At 40.8% G+C, this 21055-nt stretch overlaps 2 protein-coding genes across 2 annotated transcripts; both read left to right on the plus strand.

Annotated features, from left to right (window-relative positions):
- Nucleotides 1–862: 862 nt before the first annotated feature.
- Nucleotides 863–7117, plus strand: LOC310818007 (uncharacterized protein; the record flags this gene model as incomplete). The annotated part of the gene is made up of 7 exons (XM_083688765.1): nt 863–1124; nt 2208–2363; nt 2636–2881; nt 4738–4909; nt 5042–5603; nt 5953–6106; nt 6969–7117. 7 exons carry the CDS (start codon nt 863–865, stop codon nt 7115–7117), a joined length of 1701 nt encoding a protein of 566 aa, XP_083544891.1.
- A 2870-nt stretch (nt 7118–9987) lies between these two features.
- Nucleotides 9988–19468, plus strand: LOC310818008 (ankyrin repeat and SOCS box protein 2-like; the record flags this gene model as incomplete). The annotated part of the gene is made up of 10 exons (XM_083688766.1): nt 9988–10020; nt 12096–12353; nt 13348–13458; nt 13867–14036; nt 15552–15707; nt 16054–16299; nt 16538–16709; nt 17958–18546; nt 18830–18983; nt 19293–19468. Exons 2-10 carry the CDS (start codon nt 12103–12105, stop codon nt 19466–19468), a joined length of 2025 nt encoding a protein of 674 aa, XP_083544892.1. The 5' UTR covers nt 9988–10020; nt 12096–12102.
- Between the last annotated feature and the right edge of the window lie 1587 nt (nt 19469–21055).

Here is a 21055-nt window from a genome sequence, read left to right on the forward strand (position 1 = left end):
CTCAGTGACACTGGCAGCCACAGCCACAATCCATCATATGATAAAGGTAACTGTGGATAGGATGTATTTGAATTGAAAGTGTTGGAAACTGGCTAAATTATGTTCCAAACTAGTCCCCTGTGCAGTTGCTACTGTATGCAGTTATAAGTAATTGGACATGTACTTTCATGTAATAACATGGTAACTGTGCAACCTTATATAAAGTACTACGCATAAGGAAGTACAAATCTGGAATTTCTGGCTCTGCATGAGGGAAATATATATTTTGCACAAATTAAATGAGATAAAGACTGATGGTCAGAATTTGTCTACTAAACAAAAAACTACAGCACAAGAAAAAACAACAACTTACAATTCTTGCAGGAGAAGTAGCACAAAACCTCAATTTAACTTTTGATTTAGTGCCCCCAAATTGTTGTGATCATTTTCATGATTATCATTTTCGTGATTATTGTGATCTTGAACAGAAAATGTCAACCTGAATCTTTAGCTCAATGTCTTGACCTACCTGGCTTAAGCTCACACTTATTTATGGACAATCAGTGGGGTGACAGGGATACTGTATGGATTACAACCTTAACAGTTTAAGTGCTTAGGATATGAAGCTAGGAAGCTCTTGCAGTCTCTCACATCTTGTTACTTCTATTGCTTTTATACAACGCTTACGAAAAAACAGAGAATTGTGTGATGAAAACAATGGCTTAAGTATTTATTGCATCACAGATTGTGGTGGTTTCTGCCTTGCACTTAGAAACATAGTTCTCAAAACAACCACTGTTGTCAAAGTAACATAATAACACATAATTATGAAAATATTATTTAAATATTATTTACTTTTCTAACGCTTAGAGCTAGATGAACCATGGCCGTGGCCAGTATGTCCATACCTGGATCAGAAGGCCCCTCTATGGAGTTTGATGACTACAGTCTCTACGGCAACCTGACAGACGACGAGCTGATGCAGTTGGCCATTGACCGTAGCCTCACTAATGAATTTAACTCCGCTAACTCCACTCAAACCACACTACCAGTCGTCCAGAGGGAACCAAACCCACCTCCCAGGTGCCACCTCCCCACTCCCACATCGCACCCACCTCCAGCTCACCGACCCACACATCCCCAAGGTGCAAAGCAAATTCGGTGAGCCTGTCAACCCTCTAGTAAGGGCATCTGCCTTGCATGCTAGATGGGATTGCATGCTGGGTGGGATAAATTAATGTGCGTACATTAGGGATTATTGATCATTATTCCAATCATGCCATAACATAAAGTCAGATAGTGAAGTTTTGGAAACAGTTTCACCATAACATGGGTACAACAAAGGCAAACCCATTTACTATTTACATTTCAACATACAGTACATCCCATGAAAATATTTAGTATTAGGTGTTAGGCTGTAAAACATGGACTACCACCAAATGAGCTATGTCCTCTTTTCATGTATATGCTTTTGAATGACAGTGCTGATTCACACTTGAACCAACTGAATTGCCATCTTTCCCTTCATCTTTGTCTGTCCTTCAGAGAATTAGACCCCCTGGTATCTTCAATAAAGCATGGTGATGTAAAGACTTTGAGTGACATCATGAAGTGCAATCCCAATAGTGTCATTGAACCGAATGAGGAAGGATGGATACCTATACACAGTGCTGCTTATTTTGGTCAAGAGGAATGCCTCAAGATATTGTTAAGAGGTGAGAGTGTTACAACAAGGGTCATGGGATGGTTCAGTCAATTTTCATCAAAATGTCTTCTAAAGAGCCCTATAACTGGTATGAATAATTTGTGTTACGAAACCAGGCACCTATTCCTGCTACTCTCGCCTCATCTAGTGGGCTAAAGCTGCCTGGCAGTTTAGTAAACTATGCTGATTATATGTATTACCATGAAGATTAAGAGTCTGTGGTCTGTGTTGGATGCGCTGTTACCTGGGAGAGAAAAATGGGCACTTAAAGGCCTAGACGAGATCCACTGAGACCCCACAGTCGGCCAGCCCAAGCGGTCGATGGTTGTTCACGGGGTGACGAATAGTAACTCATAACACAAAACGAATCCAAAAGGAATAATGTCCCACATAGGATAAGAAGATCTGAATTTCCCGGGGAATCTTGCCACCTGTGTTGCTGTCTTTTTGTCTTAAACCTCAGCCATGTCAACTTTCATCAGTAATTTTGAGGGCCTTAAAATCCTTTATTATGTTCCTACAGCCCATCCTGGTACGGTGAACAAACGCAATTTGAAAAGTGAGACTCCACTTCTTTTGGCTGCTGACTACGATAATGTGTCCTGTGTGGACTGCCTTCTAGACAGTCGCGCTGATCCTGAAATCCCCAATAAGAATGGAGAAACTCCTCTCTTCATCGGTAACTAACACAATTCAAAGCTGTTCTCTCATGAGTTCAACTGTGTCAAAATGGGTATTAAACCCAGGTTACATCCCTCACAATTTGCTTCTCACTTAAATAATCTTTGCCAGACTCAATGGTGGAGCGGAGCAGCGCAAGGCTATGAGAGACTATAACAAGCGCTACTCTTTACACAGACATAGTTCACCTCTGCTACACAATCAGCTGTTCTTTAAGTTGCTAACAACAAAATAAAATTGACCATTGATCTTTGACCGTTTTGTTTTCAGCTTGTGAGAAACCAAATGAGGCAATCGTGGAGCTTCTCCTGGAGTACGGAGCCTCGGTGAACAAGAGATGCGTTCAGGGTGTGACACCTCTTCATGTGGCATCCAGCCATGGCACGGTGAAGATTTGCCAGATGCTATTGGAGGCTGGGGCAAAGCTGAATGCAGTCAATATCTATGGGATCAGTCCTTTCTTTACAGCAGCCCAGACAGGAAGAGTAGAGCTGTTGACCTACCTAATAAAACAAGGTGAGTCCAATTCAGATTTAAAGGTAAAGTATCTCGATTTGAGCGTTAAAAATAGTGATAAATGGCAATGATAAAGCTATAACGAATGAGATCACATGATAAAGAACTTTCTGTGAAGAGCGCTGTTTTGGTCCAAACAAAAGCTTTCTAAAATAGCGTTTTGAGGTAGAGTACTGTGTTTACATTGTATGTGTTTAAAAGAATGCATATGCTTGCCTAGCATATGTACGTTGTAATTGTGTATGGTTCTTTCAGACAACTTATGTCAACAAAACCTTTTTCAATCATGTCACATACTGGTTATGTCAAAAATGACTTGACCAGAGTTAAGCATTCTGGTTACTAACTCCACAGAGGATGGTAGAATGTTAACGTTGGCTAGCAAACTACTGCTACTATTGCTTAGCTTGCTGTCAAACTGCAGAAAGTAACCTTTAGACTTGAGACACCTCATTACAAAACTGATACGTAGATAGCCTTGCCAATTGTGTGTCTCGTACTGTTAAATCCACAGTTCTCATATGCCGGCGGTACAGCTGCATGAAGTTAGCCTGCTGAAACCTTTCAATCACCTATTTTAGACCAGCGAAAGTAGGGATTTACTGACAGTGCTGACATTTGTGTTCCTTGTAACAAAATAATCACAAAAATAAACATGAGAGATAGAATGGTTTGTGATTGCAGAGCCTGGCTTAATTAGCTTGCTAAATAGATTAACTCTTTGCACGAATGGCGGAATATCGCCTATATATGACCAAACAGAGCAGATCAGGTCATGAATTACAGGGAGATGAAGAGTGGAAATTATATCATCAAATATTGTTTTGTTATCTTAACAGGGGCCAACTTGTGTTTTTCAAATATCCTTATCTACTCTCATACTATTTTTTGTAGTCATCACACATTCTTTCATGCACAGCATATGTCAGCGTGGAGAAGCTGGGGGAAAATTCGACATGAATAAGCACGACTTGTTGATAATGCAACCTATGGATTACAGAATAAAGTATGGAATTTTCATGTGAGATAGGTTCAAGGATTTTCCCAGGCCTCTACTTCATGGCCATGACAGAGTTGCCTATGTAGTACATTTTGCATATTGCAGAAAACGTGTTTTGCTATGTTAAATTCCCCTTCACCTTCCCCGACCCATTTGTTAACAATGGGGTGCAAACAACCCGCTTCAGGTTTTCATCACCTAGCCCATTTGGCTGGTGTAAAGCGGGGGAAATTCTGGATGTGGATTTATAGCCTACCACACAACCACCCTGTTGTGGGTAACTGCTCATGTGCAGTTTGTCAACATAAATAATCCTAAATAATTAGTATAGGCCCTATTGGGTGATTCAAAACTGAAACCACTGTCAACTCCGGGAGTTAGGCCTTGCTTGAATTTCTGAGAATTAATAGGAAACGATGGTGCAGCTGTCTGGCCGAGATGGGCAGGTGCTTGGGTATGGCAAAGTACCAACCCCGAAAACAGCTAGGTTCCAATCCCAAAAAACAAAGATTATATTTAGACACTCTTGCTCCCCTCTGCAATAATGTAATCTTAATTAGAAATGGGTTAATCAGTTCCGTAGTAGGTTCTTGCAATGATTTTGTTATACAATAATATAGTTATCTCACACAGTATGCTGTGATCTTCCCTCTAACACAGTGTTAATGACTTCAATGCATGTCATTGAGGTACACTAAAGCCTATTAATTAAAATTGCTCAAATATGACCCCTGGTGGTTGTTTTGCCGCGGTATAATACTGCCAAGAAAAAGGCAAATAGACTCACTACTGCTGTCATGGTAACCGTTGTTTACAAATTCATACTGTATTATGTCAATGTTCCTGTGTATTTTAGGTGCTGATATAAACTGCCAGGCAAGGGATGGGGCAACCCCTTTGTATGAGGCAAGTAAGAATGGTCATGAGGAAGCTGTGCGACTGCTTCTGTCTCAGAGAGCAAACGCAAACCTAGCAACCAAGGCTAACCTCTGGCCTCTTCATGTTGCTGTCAAGAAAGGACACATACGGTAGGCACTCAACAGTTACATAGTTGTGGTAACTTGAATAGATGTATAGATTGATTTCCGTTATGGGCCTCTTTAAGGTATAGAAGAGACTTGAAGCCCAACCTTTCAATATGGTCCCTGTGCTCTTTTTAGCATTGTGCACATGCTGATTCCTGCCACCAGCAAGAATAGAATTCAACAGAGTGGTATAAGTCCCCTTCACTACGCCGCTGAACGCAACAGGAACGAGATCTTGGAGATGCTGATTGACGCAGGCTATGATGTCAATGCTGAGTTGTCCAAGGAACGATCCATTTTGTACAAGGACCATCGTAGCACGGCACTCTATTTTGCTGTCAGCAACAGCAATGTAGAGGCCACCGCTATGCTTCTGGAGGCCAGAGCTAACCCCAACGTGGACATGTTCAATCCACTCCTCATTGCTGTGATGCAGGGTTGTCTCAAATCAGTAACCTTATTGATGGAGCATGGTGCTAATGTCAATGCGTACATCTCCACTCGCCCTACTTCCTTCCCGGCAGCAATCATGCTTTGTATGAACGACGTGTCCATGCTTAAGTATCTGATGGACAATGGCTGCGATGCCCTTTCTTGTTTCAACTGCACATACGGAAGCAAGACCCACCCACCCCTTACTACTTCAGACAGATACGGAGAAGACATAGCTGATGCATCTCCAAAACCCTGTGTACAGGTAGGCTAGAGTCAATACAGATGTTTTTTTTTTAGGTCTTCAATGGTCAACAGACCAAGGCAGGAATTAAATCCAATACAGATGGCGCTGATCAGATTGCTGCACTGCAGTTCTTCTGGGTCATTTGATTTGCACTGCAGCATGTCCCAGATGGAGGCAGTTGACAGTTGAAACTGTAGAAACTGGCAGTTCTGTTGACTCAACTGCCAATGAAGAGTTAACATCATCCATCCTGGACATGCCGCTGTTCAAACCAGTCTCACATCTGAAACCACAGATGGCAAGAAGCTATAAGCAATGGCTGAAATATGTAACCTTTACCAAATGTTTTTCACACTTTCATTTTCAGTTCTGTGAGGTGATCTCTAATCCATCAATGTGCCGCCGGGTGGGACCCATCATAGATGTGCTTCTGGATTATGTTGGTCAAGTGAAACTCTGCTCCCGACTTGTTGAATACCTAGATGGCTACCATGATTGGGCAGGCATCAAGGAGAAAGCAAGTGAGTGAACTAATGTCAGAAAATATTACAAAATATGGTCTGAATCATGCTCTGATGAATCATGCTCTCATGTTAACATAAGATTTAAGCAAAAGTTTGCATTGGATGTGAAGTTCAAGATTCGGTCCTTTTTTAAATTTGCTGTCTTCACCCAAACATTTTTTTTAGTAGAACAGGCGTTTATTTGCTCATGGATCGCACACTTTATTGGTGACAGGCTATCGTCGGGTTAAATAGCAGTTATTCTATTTAATCCCCACCACTGTTGCCCAACGGCTTATGAAGACTGAACTGAACCAACATTATATCAACATTATTAGCCTGTAATAAATCAGTCAAAACAAGATTCATCTTTGACGAGTTGATAATGTATTATTGTTTCCGTACAAAGCTGCCATAAAAGAGCTGTCAGACTGTAGAATACATGCCGGTAATATCGCAACAGTTGCTTAGAACCAAATGCTTCGCTTTAATAATCGGGTAATATCTACAGAGAATACATAGCGGTAAACAATGTAATTTGACCCAGAATTTATTATGGACCGGCGCTTATTAGCTAAAATATAATTAGTGGCCCGGCTATTATTGGAGACAGGAGGGTTTTGCACTTATGATATTTTAGGTTATGTGTGTCAAAGTTACCAATCACAGTTGCGGATTGATTTATACGCTGCTATCTCCCAACAATTCCTCAACTTTTCAGAGTTGCCGTTATACTGTCTTCCCAGTTACTTTTACTAAGCACAATGCCATGTTTTCCACATTATTTACCCACAATGGTGGGCCAACTTATTTGTAACTGTTGACGGTACCTTTAACTGGCTAAACACGGTCAAACATCTGTTTCCGATCTTACTTCCAGTGCCGCCTCATCCATTGATGCAGCTGTGCAGGCTGAAGATTCGGCAGCAGGTTGGAATCCCCAGACTGAGGCTCATTGACACCCTGCCACTTCCAGAAAGACTAATAAAGTTCCTGAACTATGATAGTCTTGATTCACTGGATTACTAGAATCAAAAGTAAAGCAGTATGGGTGAAATCCTAATTTAAATCAAACTCACTATGCACAGATTATTCAAATTTGAGTTGTTTGCATCCTAACTCTGACTAGGCAACTGCGTATATGGGAGGTACTGGCAAAGTATGCACATTGCTTGTGTGGTTTGAGAGGCCAACAAACATCTAGTTTTTGTCAAGCACATTTTCAAATCAAGAGCTTTTGTCAGTTTATATACAAGACACTTTTTCATAAACAAGACATAACATACATATGGAAGTATCACATTAGGTTTATTTTCTGAACACATTCCAATACATTATTGATTGTAAAGCCACTGTGTCTGTGAGATTGGTGCTGATGATGCAGACCAACAGGGCAATTCTGAAGACCTGCATGAGCCTCATCAATACAGTGTTGTAATAAAGGGTACAGTGATACAATGTTTCCTGGCTTTCCCTTAACTTTTGGATTCTGGCTTTCCACACTCATCTCTATATTTTGGGCGACAAAAAAAGTAGCCTGATCTATATTTATGAATTCTCTTGCTAATCACAATTGAGCATGTCTCCTCCTCCTCCTCCTCATTGCAAAAGACGTATGCAGAAGGCCTACTACTGTAACAATTATGATCAAATAAACACAGTTTAGCCTGAATGGTCGCGATCATTTATGGGAAATGGAAAGGCATACACTGTACTTTCCTCCAGATTATTCTAGGAACCTCGTTTTCAGGTTACAAATTATGCTGATCTGATTAATAAATGTGACACGACTCTGTTTTTATGCAACTCCACCTCAACCGCACATCCAAAATGAATTAAGCACCTGAAGTAAGGATTAAATAATTCAGAGTTAAGTGTGTGCAGCTTGATTTAGGGAAATTACGTAGAAAGTTACACCAATTCAACTGACATTATGGCTTTACATTCCTAGCCTTTGGCAGTTTTTCGTTATAGCCTGCTAAATGTTTTTCCCACCACGATTAGAACCAGCGACGTTGAGATTGCAAGTTGGGGTGAAATATCACTAATAGAAGTGCTAATTCAGTTAACAATGTTGCTAAATGCTTATAGGACAGCCTAGTCTAGCAACTAGTAGGAAAATAGATAGTTGTAACTAACACAGGTCACAAAACCACAAAATGTAATCAAACAGTTCTATCGAGAGATGTGTCTTGTCGTTGCAGTGCCACGACGGCGCCGTTTGAGCAACTGACGTTCAGAAATTAGCAATATTTTAAGTTGAAATAGCTAAGTATGTCGCCAGCTAGCACTGTGAGGAAGAATCAGTCAATTTTGGGTAACATGGCCGATAATAGGAGACTGGGTGGCAGATAATAGGGGTCGTTTTTTTTTTTTCCTGTACTGCGACCGATATTCACCAAACAAGGAAATTACCATTTGTATCAAACTGGTGTGTTGTTAATATGTTAGCTAGCATTCTTCTGAACTCACAGTTCTGTTTGTTCGAGAATATTTAAAATGTGTATTCCATGAATGTGTCCTAAAATGCATATTTGCGTCCGATAATAATGGCATGCTACGCTACAGAGAAAGGTTCAAACTAGGTGAACATTTTATTACAGTATATTTGCCCTCTGAAATGGCAGACAAAACAATAAACTATCATTTCTGTCAACACTGGGCTTTATGTGGTCGCAATGGCCTTTCGTTGCTTGCACAGGTTCACAACAAAAGATTTGGTGGGGAAAGTTTGGACTAACCTTAAGCTCTACTCTCAACAGGATATTAAAAGACTCACTGACGATTGTAACTGTTGGTTTTCTGGAATCCAGCCCATATCAGTGACCTTGCCCTTATACAAGACAAGTATAGTAAGTACAACAGGCTCAGAAGGAAATTAACACATGCATATGGACTGCCAACACAAAAGAAGAAGTTAACCTTGTGAATATATGTGACCCTTTTTCCAAGCATTTGTTTGTCTAAAAATAAGGAGCAGGCATTCACACTTATTTTTGGCCTAGTCACTGTGACTGAATTGTGACTGACACACATCTTGACCTAGACAAGAAGTAAATCACAACTCTACACAATACAAGTGGACAGACACCATGGGACACAATGTACAACAATTAGTTGTACAGTGTACAACACCCAAAGTAACAACAATAACAAAGCTGTCCAGTTCAGCTCCTATTTTTAAACCTAGCCTTAAAGGAGCAACACATACAATTTTCACTGTACTACAGGATATAATGGCCTTGACAAATCTGCAGGGATTGTGGAGTGATAGTGTTTAAAAGTAATAGCTTCTCCCCAATGCTTGATTGGTAGTAGCGTATTGATTTCTCCTGACTGGTAGTCTGTTGTCAAATTGTGGCTTGTTACAAAAAGTAGGCAAACCCAAACAATCCGGAGCAAAAATTTATTATTACCTGTTCACTTGACATGTCAGTATCTTATCTTGCTGATTTTGTGATGGAAGCTAGTTAGTATTAATGGCCAGTGTAAACAACAGCTCATTGTAATTGCAATTTCTATGCGTGGCCACAGGGGAGCATCTTTAACTGCTTAATTCTAATATCTATACATTATATATACAATTTATACGTATATTTTCTCTACCATAAAATGCTCACCCCATGTTTTGGTATTCCTTGCCATAAGTCCCAAGGGGTTAATGTGGTTTGTTGTCACACTGTCGGTTCCACTTCTAGGTCAGCTCCCCTCAAGTGCAATCTGAGCTCAGGAGTAGGGGGGGATGAGTCAAGAGTTGGACCACCCAGTGCATATCATGTGAAGCCTCCAGAAATATATCATAACCAGTGGATAGGGAGCCCAGAAACTAGAACCTCTGCTGACGGAGAACTGATAGTGGAGAAGACTCAGAGGGGGAGGGCAACCAGAGGGGAACTTCTGCCATTGGAAAGCAGTAAGAGCTTAAAAGGAAGGTAAGACGTGTTTTTATGCATGATATCTTCTGGCAACATTGAATACACGTTTACTCACTCACATTTGTTCAATATGCATTCAGTATTTGCAGCTTTCGGTTAGTATTTTAGATAACATTGCATGGAAACTGTAAAGGTATTTCACAATAATAATTGATTATTCAGTGGGGAGTAGGCCAGTGTTGAGGAGTAGTTCCACTACATGTAGTTCAACTATCAGTTTAACTGCATTTTGTAGTAGCTTGGTGGTAGTTAAATTAAATTCAAATCCTAGTAGTTTTTCTTTTTTGCCATGTAGTTACTTTTTCAAAGTAGCTTTAGTTTGACAAACTATATTTCTCTCAAGGGTAGCTTTAGTGTAGTTAAACTTCTTTCTTTGTAAAGTAATTGGTAACCTAGTTAAATACATTTTCAGAGTAGTTTCCGCAACACTGGAAATGACATTACTGATGGTGTAGCATTTCAGAAACTACTTTGAGTAATTTCAGAAATCACTTCATGGCACTTTTGTGAGACTTTGTTTCATTATACTGTATATCCAACAATACACAGAATCCCATCATAATCCCAGCATTAACCAGCCTTAATATAGCCTTCAAAATATTTCAGCTCATTTGCATGACATGCATAGTGTGGGAAATATTTTGCTCTTGTAGTTTCTGCCTGCCACTTCGGAGAACATTTAGATCAGTGACTACATTAAAGGGACAGTTCTCCCAAATTACAAAATTGCATATGTGTTTCCGTAGTCTATGGGTCAAGGTCAGAGTTCAATCCACAACGTGGGTTTGTTTACGTAGCTGCTACGCTATTCCGCCAATATGAGCATTTTCTAACCAAAGAAAATGACTCAATGACTTGATTTATATAATTATGAGTTGATTCAAGTGTGATATTCAAACATGTTAATTATGGGGCATTCCATTGGTTTTTGATGTTAGTGGTTGGTGAAAGTGGCTAGGTAAACAAACCCACAGCATTGATTGCACTTTCTCCTTGTCCATAGACTGTTTTCAGGGTATGGAAACATATTAGTAATTTTATAACTTGGGTCACTATCCCTTTAAATACACATGCACATATATACATCAGACACAGTAGAGAGCGCGTTCTGCCATGTGATCCCTTTTGGTTTACAGAATTCTATTTATATACTGTGCATTGCAGGCAGCGCGATATGTGTAGGTAAACTTGACTGTGGCACACTTTCCAATGGGTTAATGGGCCAGTACCTGCTCATTGCTTTCAAAGCTGTTTTTATGTGGCACAAATGATATGCTGCCCTTCAATGTGGCCCCTGGAAGAATTTAAGGCCACTTTATAGCAGGCACTTAAACATTGTGCAGGCTATTTCAGTTCACTAATCCTCATTGTCCCCTAAGGCAGAAAACCTGTCTGGTCTCGTGGCCCACTTAAATGACACCCAAAATCCCAAGGCACACCAATATATTCATGATTAATTGACTGTGCAGAAATTCCCCACATACAGTATGATGGTTATAGTCTTACAATAGGGATTTGCACCAAAGCACATACAACAGGCTGCTAAACAAGGATAACATGTATACATTTGTAGGCAAAAGGCATATATGTCTGCAGTAGGCCTATTGCAAATCAGGCAGGCAGACAATAATTACTTATCAAAACCGATTTATTGTAATACAGCGCAGACACAGAACTTGCAATTCCCCAGATGCAACCAGCGGAGATCGAGGCACGATAAAATGTATTTATCCATCCACCACGGCCCTCTTTGTTACGGTCAGAGCTAAAGAGCCCAAGTATAGGACACAGAGTCAGGACATGTATATAAAATGATCAGGTTTTAATGAGGGAATAGGGGAAGACAGAGTCGCAGGGTGGAATGGCAAGAAATTGTTGTTGAAAGTGTTGAAACTACAGAGATACTTTTGGGAGTCACCTCTACAAGGTGGTTACCCGAATCTGTGACGCATTAGTAACCAAGGGGTCAGTATACTTATTAGTATTAGTCTATAATTATTAGGTGCTTTGTAATAGGTTATGAATCAGGAAGAAGGAAAAAACTGACATCCAAGCTTTCCTTCTCTCTCCAGATTCAAGATGGCGGTAGCCAGTGTGTCCCCGCCTCCTGCAACTGGCCCCACCCTGGGGTTTGATGACTACAGTCTCTACAGCAACCTATCAGATGATGAGCTGATACAGCTGGCTATCAAGCGCAGCCTGAGTGATGTCCACAATTCTATGTCTCCGTTTGAAACCAGAAATACCTCCAATGTCCAGGACAGGCCAAATACACCTGTGAGGCAGCCCAGCCATAACTCACATAACCCTCCAGCCAACCCACCTGAATCGTATGTGTCATGGCTGAAAAGTTTATACAGTATGAATCTTCTTTTCTGGTCCACAGTCCAATAAGAGGTGGTGTGTTTGTAAACAACAAGCAGTGCAGATCATCATTGTGCTGCTTTAATTAATTGTGCTGCTTTAACTAATTGTTTGAGGGCAGTTGCTTGGCAAAACTGTATTGGATGCTTTTATAGAGTGTAACAGTGAAGCAGTACAGATTACATCTCCATCAAAGCATTGGCCTAGGCTGGCAAAATGTCTACATTACCAGTCTTAAATGTAACCCTTGCTCTTCGCGCAATTTTTCTCATACTATTTTATTATGCAGATAGCAGACTTGCAGAATCATGCAAGAGAGTGACTTTCTCATGCGCAAACAAAAATGGTTGACCTGTGCAGTGTTTTCATCTGCTTAGCCAATGCGTATTTACGGGCCAACTGCTGGTGAGGAAATCGGGAATCCCCAAGTCTAAGTTGCTGACATACAACACTTGCCTCATGAACTGTTTGGCTTGAATGTACACAGTGAGCCATGTGCCTAACACCTGTCCCAAGTGCTCTCAGTGACACTGACTATAAACCAACTGGCATTTTGGGAGCGGATCCAAACAGCACTGCCTTAGAGGTTCACATGCCACCCGATGAGAAGAACAACAACACTCATGAAAACATTCACCGTCACCCACGCTGTACACATAACCTAACGGGTTATAATGGACCTTAAGATATACAGTCCATGTTTCCTGTTACATCGAGCCCTTTAGATACGCTTTTGAAGGAACAATAGTGGAATTATTACCACCCATTGCTGGATAAGGATGTGGATTACAGAAGTATTACAGATTGGTGTATCGTTCATGTGGGAAGCAATGAGAGTAGATTAAAGCAGTATTTGTGTCTTCGATGTTGAACTTCTACTCATCATATCCTATGAATTTAGGTACTACCATCTTGTATGGATGACTGTCGACTGAGTATATCTCACTTTTGCTTCAGCAGGAGGAAGTGTGACGGCACTGATGTGAGTCACTTTATCACGGGCAACGGAAAACGCATGGTGGCATATCGCAGAGTCGATGGCACCCTTCAGTACTCGATGGAGCCAGAGGAGTGAGTGCCGACCATTACAACCGGTGTCTTAGGTGCTCACACAGTCATAACTGACACACCAACATGTGCTGTAGAACGGTATATGAAATGTGTACAGTGTGTTGTTGTCATCCTTACACATTTGCTGTGAAAGAACTATAAACCCTAACCAATACAAATGTATTTCATTTAATCAAGGGGGTGGGGGGGGGGGGGGGGGGGGGTGCTGGGTTCGGTCAGGCCTGATTTTCTGATAATTGATTCGGGCCGGGCTCGGGTATGCTGGACAGGTTTATATTTGTTTGCTGTGGCTGTGAGTTTCTGAAAAGGTAATACAAATGAATGTCCAATTGTATTATCCTTTTCAGAAACTCTAGCTTGCCTCTACCAGGTTTGAAGGAGCCATTGTTGTGTATGTTTGCCTGTTAGGGAATTGGATCCCATTGTGAAAGCCATCTTGAACGGCGATGTGACGACTGTTCGAGAAATCGCTAAACTTCAAGGAAAGAACTTACTGCTGCCCAACAAACTCGGCTGGATCCCACTTCATGAGGCTGCGTTTTCTGGCCAAGACCAGTGTGTCAGGGTTCTTCTTGGGGGTATGTGCAATTCCAATTCCATATGTGTACATTTCATATTAAACGTCATTTTTTTTTAATGGTATTTACTGGTCTTAATTACTTACATTATAACATTAATTACAAACACTATTTAATGTCTTTGGGATTAATTGAATCAACCACCTCGACCGTTTGGTGTCAAGCATCCATTGGTGCATTGGTATCAATAAAGTATCAGTTGTCACCACATTATATCCTAGTTACAGTAATACCAAGTAAATATCACCGTAAAGGAACGATCTGGTATTTGTTTATCTGTTTGATGGTAATTTCAATTCATAATATACAGTATACCCATTGATTCTGGAAGACTATGACGAATGAATGCCTAATATGCTTAGTGCAACTGAGCTTAGTGTTATTTAATTATAACCCGAAATTTAGGGTAAAAATGTATTCGCAAACAAAGTATGTATAGCTTTGAAATTTGTTTAAAACTATAAGTAGTAGTACTTTAATATCATAGACTGTTAGTCCTTGCATCCAGTGCTCTGTCTATACATTTGAGAGTGGTCACATTTCCCCAGCCCCATCGCTCAACTTTATACCAAAACAAGTGTTGGACCAGCCATGTGGCCCAACACTAACTAAGGATTACAGTTGTTAAATAAAGTATTGTGGTTCAGTTATGCCACTTGATGGCACTGCAGCATGCATAACCAAATCAGCACCAGTTTAGTTGAGTGAGAGCCTACAGTGCCCTGCGTAAGTAATGGGACAGTGAAGATTATTTTCTCCTTTTGGCTCTATACTCCAAAAGTTTGGATTTGAAATAAAACAATTACTATGCGGTTAAAGTAGAAATTCTCTGCTTTTATTTGAGGGTATTTGTGTGCATATTGGTTTCACCATTTAGTCCCTCTATTTCAGGGCACCAAAAGTAATGGGACAATTGGCTTGACAGGTGTTTCTGGTTAGTCCGAAATCCGACCCGTGTGCTCAGATGCTCAGGTAGTGTCTATTTCCGGGTCATTTCTGGGTTTTGATATAATGCAGTAATCAGAATTATGAGTGTGTATGTATTAATGCATTATTTCGGGTGCAATTCAGCTAATATGTGTTTGTATTTATGGATTGTAAATTAGGTGTAATTTAGCTAATATGTGTTTGTATCGAGCGAGCTTTATGTAATGTAGAGAGTCACTACAGTATTTATCCAATTAAACATTAGGCAGCCATAAGCACTGTTCAACTCTACCATTTTTTTATTAATCACCATTAATTACACCATCAAATAAAAGCTGAGAATCTATACTTTAACCTCATAGTAATTGGTTGATTTCAAATCCAAACCTTTCGAGTATAGAGCCAAAAGAATAAAAAAATACTTCACTGTCCCATTACTTACGCAGGGCACTGTCCCATTACTTACGGTAATTCGGTAGAAGAGGTCTATTGTTTTATGCTAGGTTTGGCCTGATAGTAGCTCAATAATAGCATATTGCTTTGACCTTGATCATTGCTGTTTACAGCTATATGTATTGACTCTTCAAGCTCAACCTGGCATGATTAACAAGCGCACCCAAAAAGACCAGACCGCTCTCCTCCTGGCTGTGGGCAAGAATCAGGTGGCCTGTGCTGCAACCCTCCTGGAGCAAGGGGCTGACCCAGACATCGCCAACACCGATAGAGAGACTGCCCTTTACAAAGGTAACACACTACATTATAATTTCACATACACAGGATGACTAGAACTCTTATTATAATGCATTGTGTACCTTACCCTAATCCAAATATTATTAAGAAATATTACACAGACGATTGGCTTTATGTCATTAGTCAATGACATTTGTTGCAACATTTAAGGGCACAGGGATGCAAAGCAGTGTGAAAATGACATAGTTGTTGACACCTCTTGGACACCATTTCAGTCTGTAAACACATGTTGATTTTGTTCACTGCGCTTTATTGCTGCGATTAAATTTGAGCCCCAAATGTTTTTTGTTTGATTCTCCACTGCCAATCTGTAAATGATGAAAACTGTCTATATTCATAGCTTGCGAGAGAGAGAATGCTGAGATTGTAGCCATGCTTCTGAATCATGGGGCCGCGGTGAACAAACGCTGCATCCAAGGCTGGACGGCCCTCCATGAGGCTGTGTGTCGCAATCAATTGGAGATCTGTGAGATGCTGGTGAAGGCCGGGGCCAAGCTAAGCTCTGCCAACATCTATGGTATCACACCGCTCTTTGTGGCAGCCCAGAGCGGACGCACAGAAGCTCTTCGATTTCTCCTTAAGCATGGTACGTTGGGATTTCTGTGGTTTGCCCTAATAAATCCAATGAAATGTTTGGTATTTTTTGACTTTATATATGACTTTGTGGTCAGATCTGTCTGCACAGGACCTTTAAAGAAAGTGGCGATTAGAATGTTGCGATTCAGATGCAAACCACAGGCCAGCAGAGCTGTTCTGAGACTCCATATTCAGATTTTTGGTGTACATTCTAGAACTAGATTTAATTTGACCTGAATATATTGTAGGTGCAGATATCAACAGCCAGGCAAGCGATGGAGCTACAGCATTGTATGAAGCTGCTAAGAATGGCCATGATGAGATTGTGGAGCTTCTTCTCTCTCAGAATGCTGATGCCAACAGACCTGGAAAGAATGGATTCCTGCCTCTTCATATTTCTGCTCAGCGAGGAACTGACGCGTATGTATTTTTAGTTAATAGTACCTATTAACTGCGTGATTTACAGACAAGGGGTAGTGATCGTGTATTGTAGTTCACTCATTTTACATTTTTCACAACTTGAATCTTGAAATTTGAAGGCTGTACCATTGAAATGTTACAAATCATGATGATAACCATTAATCTGGAATCTGGAATCTGCATGTTTAGCTAGTCTCCTTTAGTTTTCAGTTTTCCCCAATAATTTGTGCAGACAAAGACATCACCACACAACACCTACAATAGACATATATACAATATGTATCATGTATCATAGTTCGCTACAAATTAAGTACTTTCATATAGGTGTCGTGCAATGGCTGTAGCCTTGGACAGTTGTTGATGTGTGACATTCATAATCTGTAGGCTGCAATGTTAAAGACAGGACAGGAGTTGAGGATAGGGTTTTACCATGCATAAATTGCCCAAATGTTGAAATATATAAACATTTAGAAAAAATGTAAACATATATACATATGTTGCAAAATGAAACAAAACAAAGGGGACCAAAATAGAAACATGTGTGCGCTGACGATTTATGGTCAGTGTGATGATTATCTTGCGTTGTTTCCAGAAGAAGCCTGATGACCTCTGAATGCTACAATTATGACAAGTCGATTCAGTAAGTCAGTGTGGCAGACTGGAGTTGCCATTGATATTGTGCTAGAAAAGTGCCCCATTAACATATGATGTTAAACCCAGGCTTTGCTCTGTGGAAAAACATGTTATTAAAACATGTTTAGTTATTAAAAGCATTATCTCTGAATTGCATGATTTTGGTCGCCTGATGCCTATAATACCATTGTAATACCATAAAATGTTTCCTGTAATCATTACTTTCCATGCAGGTTGAGTGGTGTAAGCCTGTTAATATTGTTTTGTATTAATGTGAGTGAATTTAATCATTCACACTCGACCCGTTGAGTGGCATGATATCCATGATCCATGTATTGCTCCCCATGCAAAGGGTTACGGTCAGCCATTATAACAATAGAAAGCTATCCATTTAGGATATCAAATGTGATTCAAATAAACATATGCTGCAAGGAAAGTAAATTGCTTATACAGTAGATAACTGCTGCTGTCCAGTAAGATGCAAAGCAGACTACAGATCTTAACTTAGCTTTCCTGTCCTTGTGCATCTTCCCTGTGCTCTGCTACTGTTGTATAACCACATAGTCACCAACTCTACACGCCATCTTATTTCCCCTGTGTGTTCTTCCGTTTTAGTATAGTGTCCATGCTGACCCAAGCCACCAGTAAAGCCAGAGTGCGGCGTTCCGGCATCAGTCCCCTTCATCTGGCTGTTGAGTACAACAGGAATGAAGTCCTGGAGGTCCTGATCAAAGACGGCTTTGACGTCAACGCCATGTTGTCAGAGGAACGCAGCAAGATGTACGAGGACCGCCGCAGCACAGCCCTCTACTTTGCCGTCATTAACAGCAACCTAGACGCCACCGCCATGCTTCTGGAGGCTGGCGCGGACCCCAACCTGGACACCTTCAATCCTCTCCTGGTAGCCGTGAGGCAGGGTTGCATCGAGGCAGTCACCCTGCTGGTGGAGCACGGTGCCAACGTCAATGCCTACGTCCCAACCCACCCAACCTCGTTCCCAGCCACAGTCATGTTCTGTATGAAGTATCTGTCCATGCTGAAGTATCTGATGGACAATGGCGGCGATGCCCTGTCCTGTTTTAGCTGCACTTACGGTAACAATCCACACCCGCCCATTAAGATCAGGCGCTCGGAGAGGGATGAGTTGCGCCACGGGCTCAGCGTTGGAACAGACACCTCAGAACCTCATAATACGACTGTTCAGGTCAGTCTAAATAGAGAGAATTGGTATATACAATAGTAAAACTAAAACTTCACCTGGTAAAGACAAAGTCAGGGTCCTTTTGCAGAATTGTGTTATTTGTTGTGTTTTATAGAAGAATGGAGTCGCACACTGTTACTACCATTGCATTTTTTTCATGAATCGATGGGAGTACGTAACAGAGTGTGCGACTATCTTTTCTATCCATAACGTTACTCTGCACCTTGTTTAAAGATTGTGGGTGTGCATCTTGGCACTCCTACCCATCTGCCTTTTGTACCATCAGTTCTGTGAGATGATCTCCACCCCGTCAATATGCCGTTGGGCCGGACCAATCATAGACGTGCTCCTGGATTACGTTGGTGACATCAAGCTTTGCTCCCGACTTCTTGAACATTTAGATAGCTACCCAGACTGGCAGGTCATCAAGGAGAAAGCAAGTGAGTTCACCGAAAACTCCATACCATCCACCGTGTTGGTAGTTCTTGGCAGTCTGAACCAATTCATTGCTAAGATATATACTTATCAACCACTGATTTATGATTATTTTTGCAAAGTTGTCAGGCAACATAAAACAGCACCTTTTTGCATTATTGTGTTGTGAAGGGAAAGACTCTTTTGGAAATTAAATGTATAACTTACTTGAAAACCATTATGTCTTCGACTCCAAACCAAATGTAGTTCAAATTCTGATGTCCGACTATGTACGTACAATCTACCATAATACATTTGTTGTCATTATGTCTCAGCACCACCACGTACATTGATGCAGCTGTGCAGGCTGAAGATCAGACAGCAGCTTGGAGTCCCAAGACTGAGGAGCATTGACACCCTGCCGTTTCCTGGAAGACTAATCAAGTTCCTGAAGCATGAAGAGAACTCAGAGGAGATAGAGGAATTTGGGAATTTGTTGATATTTGAGTGAATTATTAGTAGCTGACTGGTCGTATGAGGCTGCTTCTATCCAAAATGCACTACTGATTGTGATTATATACAGGTTGTGGTCAGAAGTTTACATACAATTGTAAAGAACATGTATGTCATGGCAGTCTTGAGTTTCCAATCATTTCTACAACTCTTATTTTTCTGTGATGGATTGATTGGAGCACATACTTCTTTGTCACAAAAAACATTCATGAAGTTTGGTTCTTTTATGAATTTATTATGGGTCTTCTGAAAATGTGACAAAATCTGCTGGGTCAAAAATATACATACAGTAATGTTGTATATATATCTGGTTAAATGTCCCTTGGCCATTTTCACCTCAATTAAGACGCTTTTGGTAGCCATCCACAAGCTTCTGGCAAGCTTCTGGTTGAATCTTTGACCACTCCTCTTGACAGAATCGGTGCAGTTCAACTAAATTTGTTGGCTTTCTGACACTGACTTGTTTCTTCAGCACACTCCACATGTTCTCGATGGGGTTTAAGTCAGGACTTTGTGAAGGCCATTCTAAGACCTTAATTCTAGCCTGATTTAGCCATTCCTTTACCACGTTTGATGTGTGTTTGGGGTCATTGTCCTGTTGGAATACCCAACTACGTCCAAGACCCAACCTTCTGGCTGATAATCTTAGGTTTTCCTGAAGAATTTGGAGGTAATCCTCCTTCTTCATTATTCCATTTACTTTGCTCCGTTCATCTTTCCCTCGATCCTGACTAGTCTCCCAGTCCCTGCTGCTGAAAAACATCCCCACAGCATGATGCTGCCACCACCACGCTTCACCGTAGGGATGGTATAGGCCAGGTGATGAGCAGTGCCTGGTTTCCTCCAGACGTAATGCTTGGCATTCAGGCCAAAGAGTTCAATCTGGTTTCATCAGACCAGAGAATCTTGTTTCTCATGGTCTGAGAGTCCTTTAGGTGCCTTTTGGCAAACTCCAAGCGGGCTGTCATGTGCTTTTTACTGAGGAGTGGCTTCCGTCTGGCCACTGTACCATAAAGGCCTGATTGGTGGAGTGTTGCAGAGATGGTTGTCCTTCTGGAAGGTTCTCCCATCTCCACAGAGGAACTCTGGAGCTCTGTCAGAGTGACCATTAGGTTCTTGGTCACCTCCCTGATGATGGCCCTTCTGCCCCTATTGCTCAGTTTGGCCGGTATTGTGTGTAGATTGATGGCAAATTCTTTTAATTTAATCAATTTTAAATTGAGTCTATAACAGAAAAAGTGAAGGGGTCTGAATACTTTCCGAAGGCACTGTATATCTATACTATATACTATATATATTTTTTTTTTTCATTGAATTAACTGAAGCTGTTTGACAGATATAGGAACAATAATAGAAAGTACAGTAAAACGTAAAAAAAACTAAACAGATTGATAGAAATTAGTTGGATCTTGGAAGAAAGCAATGAGACAAATGTATAGTGAATGGGTCAAGTGTACAATCATTTTGTGGTGCTATTGCGTCCCCTGTATATACATATACATATATGGTTTTTACTGTCTAGTTGTAGTAACATTCTTATTACAATGTTTACAAATACAAATAATAGACAGAGCTTTAAGTATGT

The sequence above is a fragment of the Argentina silus genome (genome assembly GCF_951799395.1).
Source record: "Argentina silus genome assembly, chromosome: 17".
Taxonomy (NCBI): domain Eukaryota; kingdom Metazoa; phylum Chordata; class Actinopteri; order Argentiniformes; family Argentinidae; genus Argentina; species Argentina silus.